Raw genomic sequence first — 10116 nt, 5'->3', positions numbered from 1 at the left:
TTGCATCCTCCACTGTTTCTTTAAACCCCTTGTGTGTGGGTGTTTTTTTTAGAGATGAATTCATTAGATTGAAAAGAAAGATAAAGACCAGGATACTGATTTTGGAGGTTTGATGGTGACGGGCAGCAGGATGGATAAAGAGGAGATGAAGACAACAAATTTGTGGCAGAGAAAGAAGAGAAAAGAAGGGGAAAGAGAGACAGAGAGAGAAAAAAGGGGGGATGAAGGTGAGAGTAAAAACAGTGCACATTGTCCCAAATTCTCTGGGGCACCAGAATATAAGCTCGTTTGATTAAACCATTTTTTACCTGTCGTCTGTCGGTCCTGGTGGCCTTAGTGGGGGCAATGGTGACTACTGGGGGAGTGCTGGGAACACAGTTACCCCTGTTATGTCCCCGGAGAGGTCCTACAGAGCTGTGCTTGTGTGCGGTTACTGGTGAGCTGGTTACTGGTGAGCTGTGGCTGGTGACTGGTGGAAGGACTGGAGATGACTCCCCACTGACTGCAGAACCTGAGAGGATGACAGGAATGTGTCACAAAACAAGTGTCCATCTGTATAGGTGTAAACTATGCACCAAAAATATATTGATATCTTAGCAAAGGAGAGGTGTTATATATGATGCCAAAGAATGGATGAGAATTTGTGAGAGGATATTGTCCTTAATATTCATTCTAAGGTTTAAGAACCAACTGATATGAACTGAGTGACACACAAACATAAACGAAGGTGGAGACCTGAAAAGGGACTGCATGAGAATCAAGAAACAATAGGGTCAGAGGGTACGGAAAAGAGAGAGAGGGAGAGGAAGGGAGAGAGAGATTGCTCTAATTGGCAATAATTAGATTGTCATTGTAAAGGCTGCAAATGGAAATAGATGAAGACGTAGACAAGAGAGGAGGATGTTAGAAAAGGTCAGCTTTTATCCAACACCTTTATTAGGAAACTAATGAGCTAGGTACACACATACACACACAGTTTTCTGTGACTTGGTATGCCTGCACATATACAAGGTTAAGAGAAACCGTAACTGACCAATGAGACCTGTCTTACAGAATATAATAAAATTCAAAAGAGGAAAACAGATTATTCTTTTTCTATTTCTAATGCCGAGAATTTCAACTTTATATACCTGGATATTAGTGCAAAAACAAATTGTACTGCCCATTGCACAAAAGTCTAAAATACCCTAAACAAAGGTTAATGTGACTAAACTCTGACCCCAACCATTTCCCCTGTAAACTTTTTTTAATCACGATTATTATTTGTGATTACTTTAACTGCATTCCATCCTAATTTCAGTCAGGACAGCGTGTGGTTTTGGGTGTGACCCACACAGATTAGTCTCCAGGATGTGTAGCCACAGCAGCAGCTGTGGGGTTTCAAAGAGGACAGATTATCACTCACCTCTGGGCTCCTCAGCCTGTTTGGCCAGTTTACGCAGGGCAGCAGCAAATCCAGAGTTTGCAGATTGGGCAAGTGCACTCCCATCGGTTAGTGGACTGAGGGGGCTGACGGTGGCTGTGGTGCAAGTTGCTGTGGAGATCATTCCTAATGATGGTGATTCATTGGATTCATGGTTCATACCTGGGGAGTGGCGAGAAACAGCGTGAGATTCACTGGGTGCAAATTGGGTAGGGAGGGTGAGGCTTCTGTCAATGACTGCAATTGATCTGGAGTGTGTGTGTGTGCGTGTGTGGCATCATCGTGAGTAAGCAGCGTCAAACAGAGCAGCAATCCTAATAGCAAATCACATACATGAGTGCACACATGTCTGTTTTTCTCAAGGGACCCAGTCAACACATCTAAGGCCCCTGGGTCATTTACGAGAAAACACAATTAGACATTTGACCACCACCTCCAGGAACACACACTTTCCCACAGACATATAGTCTCTCTCTCTCTCTGTGTGTGTGTGTGTCTCACAGAGAAACTTGTCAAAGGTTCATGTTTATTCCGTATGCATTCAGCTTTTGACATTGCTGTTGTCAATAATTACAAGGGTTAATGAATTAGCACGTGGCTACTTTATTTACTTTTCATCCATTCTACTTCTAGTTTCTTTTTTTATGACTTAGTTGTTTGTATGTCAAAGAGTAGGTGACAGGCTCTGCTGAGTACGACAGTTTAAATCAACTCTTTCTCTCCAAGCTTTGTTCCATTTCTTCCTCTCTCTTGACTTTTTCCTCCTAGCCTTCTCTCTCTCTCTCTCTCTCCCTCTCTCTCTATGGTTTATCTTAGCAGCCTGGAGCTGATTTAGCAAAAACTAACAGACAGAAACCTCCTGCTTTTTGCCATCCATTTACAGTCTTTCTTTTGAACTGTCCCACTGACGTGTTATACACAGCTCATATATGCACACTAACGCAGACGAACATATGCATGTGCTCATTACAAATTCAAACATGAAAACAGATACACTCTCCTACTCACTGTTGTCCTCCTGCTCGCCATCCTTCTGCTCCTATGTGAGACTCTCTCCCAGCCCTGCAGCTGTTATGAGGTCACATGACCTTTTTCTATCCATCCCCCCTACACTCACTCTTCTCTTCATCCTCTGTCCTCCTCCTGCACCCCCCCCCTCCCTCTTGTCGCTCGTTCTATCTTTGTATTTTCTCTCCAGTACTGTCTCCCTGCCCTCCCTTTGGCCCCCCTCTTTCTCTCTCTCTATCTCCCTCTCTCTCTGTCAAACTGTGCTCTCTGTCATTTTATATTTTCCTTTGCCCACCTTTTTCTCTTCAGTGCTCACTCTTTGTAGGTTGCAATGGTGGCAGTGGCTGAGAAGTGTGGGAGGGCAGCAGAAGAAGGTGGTGGGTTGGGGGACACAAAGGAGTAATGTGTGTGTGTGTGTGTGTGTCCTGGTAGGGGCTTGTGTTATACCACCCATCCATCAATCTGTCCCCCTGCCAGTCGCCCCTGTGCTAGGGGATGGGGTTGAGTTCACTCGGGTCTGGGGCCATCTGACAGTGACCTTTAACTCTCTAACCCGTAATACAAATAAACACGTTAAGTATCCTTTAGGAATGTTTCTTTAAGAGTGATGGCTACATGCATAAACACTACAAAAAAAGGGGAATATGTTTTATGGCAGCAATGTGAACACTGTTGTTAACATTACGTTTTATGAGATTGGGGAGAGCAACAAAACTGTAACGGTTTCTCAGCTCTAATAAAATCACATAAATCCTCACTGGATATTAGCAGCGATTTTACTTTCCAGCTTGAACCTTACTACATAAACCAAATAATATACACTTACGACACAGTGACTCTAGGGGTCATTGACCTAACATGACACCTAGCTTCTAACAAATATCACTATGGGCAGTAGAAAAAAATGGTAAAGATATATCCTTATTAATTTATGATGGAAATGTATAGAAATATGACCATTCCTATTCCATTATCAATATTGCACTTCATTTGCCATTGGGTTAACAAATAAATTATAGTACAAATGGGTTTGTTTGCAAGTGCATGTCAAGTCAAGTCAATTTTATTTTTATGGCCCAGATTAACACATTTGTCTCATTGACTTCACAATTTAAAATAAATAATATATCAATTATTGAATAACTCAAAATTTAGCTTTACAGAGTTGGTCGACTTTAACCATGACTGTGCATCTTGATCTTGGCATGGAACGGTTTAAGAGTTGCCTTTAAAATGTCAGATAAGTTGTTGTCCTCAACGATATTAATCAGTCTACAGTCCTTTGTCAGACAGCTCTGTTGAGGCTGGTCTGACAAGCTGGTCGTGACCTTAGGTTGTAACCTCCCCAAATGCATGCTGGGTAGGAAATGAAAATATTTCAAGCTTGACATACAACGAAAAGTGGTTATTCGTGGAAGAATTAATTTCACAAATTAAACACTGTCGATTAAGGGATTTTGACAGCCCTAGTTATTAGTCTCAGTTATCCAAAAATGTCAGGGAACCACGAAAATGTTTGTGGATGATTAAAGAAAGTTTTAAATATATAAATAAATCAAAAACGGCTTGCCTTCTAGCATTCTCTCCCTTTCTAACATAATTAATATATACTTGATGAATAGCTTCATTTGTCGCAGTTAGATCAAAAAGGTTCAAACTAAGGCCACCAATGCCAACTATTACCCGTTGTTGGGGACTTGTTGTGTTGTTGTGTCAGGAGTGTTGAGTTATTGAGACAAAAATCCGCTAGATACTACTTCAGTAGTATTGTACCTGCACAGAAACAAACTTTTGAAGTCGTAGTCACACAGAGCTTCATACAGCCTCTTAGCAGACCTTAAGACATAAGGTCTCATGGTGGATCTTTGAAGGAGGACGCACCCAGAGTGCTCCCATATGATGAAAAAACAAACACAGTTTCCAACAGTTGAAAGCTCACCCATATACATAGGAAAGTAATGAAGCCACTAAGTTCTATCACTAATCTGTGTTTACTGACAGTAACCAAACAATAAAAGTCCACAGAACTTTGCGCGCACAGTCTTCAGATAAATTTGCTTTAGGTGTGTAGTAACACACTAATATTCCTAAGGCTGAGAATGTTTGCACGGACAGCTTCCTCTCTCCGACTTCTACAAACATCAGTGACATGCATTACACTAATAACCATTCACTTCCTGGAAACTTGAAAATAAATGATGACTGAATGATTACTCTTGTTTTTTTTTTTATCTTACTGTACGCCCATCTTATGCTAACCTTATGCTGAAATTCTTTTTAATACAACCAAAATTGGTCAATTCAAGATCAGACAGTTTAAACATCCTGGAATTCCTATGCGGGCCCTGCCCCGCAGCCAAGTGGAGACCAGACACATAAATACAAAATACTGGTAGAATATAAAATACAAAGCAGAGTGGAAAAAAATATAAATAAATTAGAGTGAATGTTTTTGCAGTAAGTATTGCATTGTATTATTAAGTAGGGTATGATTAATGAGTAATTTATTATCATTTCTTCTTCTCTGATATTGAATATGTTAGATATTGTCTCTCAGTGTTGGCTTGTTGTGATAAAAATCATCAATGACCGGATGAATTCTGGCTAGAAGTAGGCAAAATAAAACAAAAACAGCATGGCTAAGAATTGATCTCTTCCTGCCTTTTTGTGTCTCTCCTTGACAAGCGTGTAAGAGAAGCAGCAAAGAGAAAGTGAATGAGAAAATGTGAGAGGCAAAGGACAGAAGAAATAAAATAGAGAGAGAAGGAGAGAGAAGGAGGAAAAGTAGCCAAATATTTTACAGCCTCTTAAACTTGTCTGTGGTAGTAGTCAGAGTGGCGTCTACACAGCAGTCTCCCGGGTTTCTCCAGAGGCTGCTAAATGACTTTACTAGCTCCAGTCACTGCAGCACACAACACTTTACACTTCCTCACGTACTAATCTGCTCGAGAAAACAGGCGCTTGAACGTAAACAAGGGTGACATAACACAGAACAGCGGCATCATTGAAAGTACAAAAATTTTAATCTCTCTCGTTCTCTGTGAATATCTGCAAAGACGGACACAAACGTGATTAGCTGACTCTGGAAATTCTGGAGTTGTGCGTCACAAAGCATATGCATGTGACTCTTATAGGGAACAAACAGCCGACGTGCATTTATATGGAGCAAAAAGAGCACGCACTGTAATAAGAAACACCTCCAGCAAATAAAACAAACAGGCAGGACACAGCTCCAAAACCCACAAAAAGCTGTACTTAATGGAAAATACTTGTGATGTGTACATTTGTAAACTGTCATTACTCTGTTTAATTAAACGTCAGAGCGGAGGCATGTCTACTATGTTCTATATAATGGGACGAGAACGTTTTTAGCAGATAGAGCCAAAAAAAAGTCACATATTTTAAAATGTATTTCTGTGAAAGCCAGACAATATTTTTTTTGACAAGATAAATCATTTTAGAGAATAAGAAGTCTCTGAAGTATCAAAAAAGTTATTTAAAAAAATTGAAAAATGTTGTTTTACTATACAATGCATAAAATACTTCTTACCATTAATGCAACTGCATGGTTTTGATGCGATTGGCTTGGTTAAAGCAAAGTGCCCAAGACTCTGGCTAGTGTACACTATATACAAATGTAACAATCCTAAGGTTTTAACTCTCTCTTTCTCTCTCTCTCTCTCTCTCTCTCTCTCTCTCCTTCCTTTAATCACTCACATGAGTAATTTTGATTTCATAAATTACAACTGGAATTAGAGTTGTACCCATCAAGCAAGCAGTGATCGTAATAGGCTTATTCTCAGTGTCGGCAGCCGTTTATTTTGCGCATTGGCTGTGTGTCACAGAACAGAAGAGAAAGATCACCATCACTCAACATAACATGTTGTTAGATTAGACATACTTTACAATGAACCAAGAAAGCTCCTTGCCCGCTATTTGTAATATATGTAACAGCAGGGATCACCAAAAGCGGGCTGCAGTAAAGTCGTTCAGAAGGACAAACCTAATCCAACACCATGATCCAGTGCAACATACCAAGTTCATACAGGTTCATTTTTATTCTAATGTAGCATTACCGGAGATGTTGCAAGTCATGTAATGCTACATTAGCAGACTGCTGCTGGCTAACCTCTAAAGCAATACGTTTTACATCTGACGTTTGTATAACTATCATTAGTTTGTTACGTTTAATTTTAACCGCTTGTTGAACAGACACAGATTATACACAGCTGTAGTACAAGCTTTTGGCTGCACAAATCTTCCTTTAGTGCCTCATTCCAGTCACTAAGCTGGATGTTTCCTAATTATTTCTTGCACTGGTCTCTCATGCTCTTAAAAAATGGAAGTCGGTGACACAATTTGCAAAAAATCAGAATCAGACAAAAAATCGTGAAGTAAAGTCTGAGCAGTAATGTCTTGTTCCACCGCATTGTTGACAGTTTGTGGGCAGGGCCAGACACACATAAAGACCAAAATTAAGTTCATTGCAGAAACCAGGACAGATGTGTTGTGATGGCTGTAATCTGCTTGACTGCAGTTCTGTTAGTGTGTTATTGTGTTAAAAGGTATTCCTTGCGTTGTAACATGTGACATTACAACATTAAAGGTATATGTGGTTTGACAAAAAGAAAAAAATGTAATTCCATAATTTTTCTGAAAGCCGTTGTTGACAGTTGACAGTTGGCAGCATGTTTATATTTAGTGAGGCTTTTCTTACTCAAAGTACAATAGTTGTCGGCCAAAGAGCGGTGTGCGTTGAAAAAGTTATTGTGCTATAGTTTTTAACCAGGGACAGAAAAGAAAAGAATTCATGGTAAAATAATGAAAAAAAGATACAGAAAAAATACTGATAATATTGAAAATATGAGTTTGCCTAATTGTACATGTGATCAGGGAACATGTTTGTCACATTGTGCACTAATCTGGCTCCTATTTGCAACACAATATAACAAATTGCTATATTGTCAAATTGTTATCAGCCAGGAGTTTGTGATGTCCTAAAGGGGTCACAAGCCAAAAATGGTTGGAAACCACTGGTGTACTATATTAACACTTTGTATCTGACAGCTTTATCTCTTTATACAACCTTATTTATATTTCTCATTCTTTTTACTCTATGTAGTGAGGACTAATTTAAAAATGTTTAATATTTTCTTTATGGAGCTTTTACTTTCCAGAAGCTTGTAGATGCAGATGACCAAAAACTACACTGCATATACTCATCATAATTCAATTAATGAACATGGCAAATGTGAAGCCAGTGACAATAATGGGTTCATGGTATCAATATGTGAAAGAGGTAATCAAAGAGATTACTGTTTCCTCTGTAAACCCTGCTAAGCAGTCAGGATCAGCACATGGTGCATCTTGTACTGTGTGTGTGTCCGTGTGTGTGTGTGTGCATGTGCTGAACTCCACCTGCAGGCTGTGTACACACACAAAAGCGTCATCATCCGCTTGACTGATGCTAATGCACCCAGCAGAATCTGTCGGTGCCAAACAATGGAGCTGCTGTTAAAGGTTCACAATTTACTCCCTAAATTCCATAAGTGCTGTGTTCATAGCCAAATCAAGGAGACACACAGACACGCACACTGAGTTTCACTTCTATCACCAGCTTAGTTTTTTTTAGCAGCAGTTCAAACAACAATGTTGTTTGAATACAGACAAGTTTATCCAGAAGAATGACATTACATTACACTGCACAATAACATGGGGAAGGCTGACGTTTCACAGCTCATGTCACTGCTACATCAATAGAGCAGGTGCTTTAACTACAAGAAAACCAGAAAGAAGCATTAAACAGTTATTAATGCTGCCTAAATAGACTTAAGAGTATCTCGATTTATCATGATAACCTGAGAAAAATCATTTCCCTGTTATTATAATGCTAGAACAGAAAGTTGATCGGTCAGATCAGGCGTTGGCAAACTTTTTGAGATGAAGGCCACAATTGTCCTATATTTGAATGGGGGGCAGATGTTAAAGTCATGCATAAAGGGTAAAGTAAGAAGTATAATGATAATATAATAAATATATATTACATATATTAATTATTTGATTTGGAAAAGTTTGGCGGGCCATATTTAAAACGCTGAAAGGGCAGCATCTGGCCTCCGGGCCTTACCTTGCACATGCCTGGGTCACAAAGAAAAACAGCTGGGAAACACATGGAATTATTAATATGGATAAATGTAAAATGAACACATCAAGGCTTTATTTTGAAACATCAGTGAAGCTGTTGTCATCAACATTATTATTATTATTATTGTTGTTATTAGTTTTGGCTACAGTTCTTCACTGTCCATATGGCAATTGTGTCAATTAGCTTGTCAGCCACAGACTGACTTACTGCCCCGGGCACTGTGAGGCTGGTCTGACCCATGCTGGAGGTCTGACCAGAGGTTGAAGTCGCCACAAAAAAAAGATGTTTGAAGCTTGGGCTGCATAATGAAACAAAAACGTTGCCCCTCAATGTGTGGAAATAAGTGGATGGATGGTGCAGTTAGAGCTTCCTTCCATGATTTTCTCCGTCAATTTCAGATCAGTCAATCAATTTCAGATCAGATCAATTTTCAGTCTCATTTAATACTTGTCAAACATATAATGTTCATAAAAACTAATTGTCTAACTGTTTTTTAATTTCTGTTTTCAGTTTAATCCAAGCTTTTTCGAAGATTCGGTTAAAAAAGCACAAGTATATGCACTTCAGACAATATTATCCGAGCGAATTATTTGAGGCTAATGGTGTTGACAATCGATAGTGTATATTTAACGCTGCTTATCTTCCAATATGGCGTCCATACACCTTGTAAGTTCGGTAAACACTGTGATTGACACTCAATACTTTAACACAAGTGTGGTCCATCCCATGTCTACCGGCTTAAATCAACTAAGAACACAAACATGGGTGGTGTAATATTGGTGACAGCGTACTGCTGACAAAACATGCGTTAAATGTAAGTGTAAAACTAAAAAGCTAAAATTAAAGTAGCAAAACAGGGTTTCATTGTCAGGACGAGGCACATTTCTCATTAAACTACTACAACGAACCAGTCAAACCTCACACACACACGAAGAGAGAGGGGGTCGAGGGACTGCTATTCTTTTAAGGACTTTACATTGACTGCTTTTGTGCCGTCTTACCCGAACTTTAACCCTAGCTATAACAATAACAGCCTTAAGCTGGACCTAAACGAAGCTTACGCCATTGTTAGATATAACGATACCAGACAGGGTCTCATGTAGATACCAAATACACGCGTAAAAACACAAACAAATATGAGCAAGCGCGCGCGTACACACACATAAACCCACAAAAAACTGACAACTTACCGCTTTACCGATAAAAAGACAGTCTGCAGTTTTACCGCATCCTTGTAGAGAAACAAGAACCAGACGCTCCGTGTGATGCTACTCCTCTCACTAGCAGCAGTAAAACACACACACACACTCGTGCTGAGATGTGGTGGGGAGGACAACACGTTAACTGCCCCCAGGGAGGGGGGGGGGCAGGGGGGGCAGAGAGAGAGAGAGAGGTGGGGTATCCGACAAGCAAGAGTAGGAGGAGGGGGGAGAAGAAGGAGGAGGAGGAGGGCAAGCACCTGCTCCACTGACGTTCCCTGGAGAGATGGAGGGATGCAGAGAAGGAAGATGTGGCCCCCGACTGCTGATGCCTCAAAGCC

The 10116-nt window shown here is 40.0% G+C and overlaps 1 protein-coding gene across 2 annotated transcripts in view; it reads right to left on the bottom strand.

Annotated features, from left to right (window-relative positions):
- LOC103380142 (genetic suppressor element 1-like) overlaps positions 1-9899 on the bottom strand; it is a 21780-nt gene extending 11881 nt beyond the window's left edge. For both annotated transcript variants that reach the window (XM_008311964.3, XM_008311965.3), the window contains exons 1-3: positions 9767-9899; positions 1406-1585; positions 309-511 (exon numbers count right to left, since the gene is read on the bottom strand). In XM_008311964.3, the coding sequence (XP_008310186.1) occupies positions 309-511; positions 1406-1583 (381 nt within the window). In that variant the 5' untranslated portion in view covers positions 1584-1585; positions 9767-9899. The remainder of the gene's footprint in view (positions 1-308; positions 512-1405; positions 1586-9766) is intronic.
- Positions 9900-10116: the final 217 nt, after the last annotated feature.

This window comes from Cynoglossus semilaevis, chromosome 6, assembly GCF_000523025.1.
Source record: "Cynoglossus semilaevis isolate Cse_v1.0 chromosome 6, Cse_v1.0, whole genome shotgun sequence".
Taxonomy (NCBI): domain Eukaryota; kingdom Metazoa; phylum Chordata; class Actinopteri; order Pleuronectiformes; family Cynoglossidae; genus Cynoglossus; species Cynoglossus semilaevis.
This window is presented reverse-complemented; position numbering and strand designations above follow the sequence as displayed.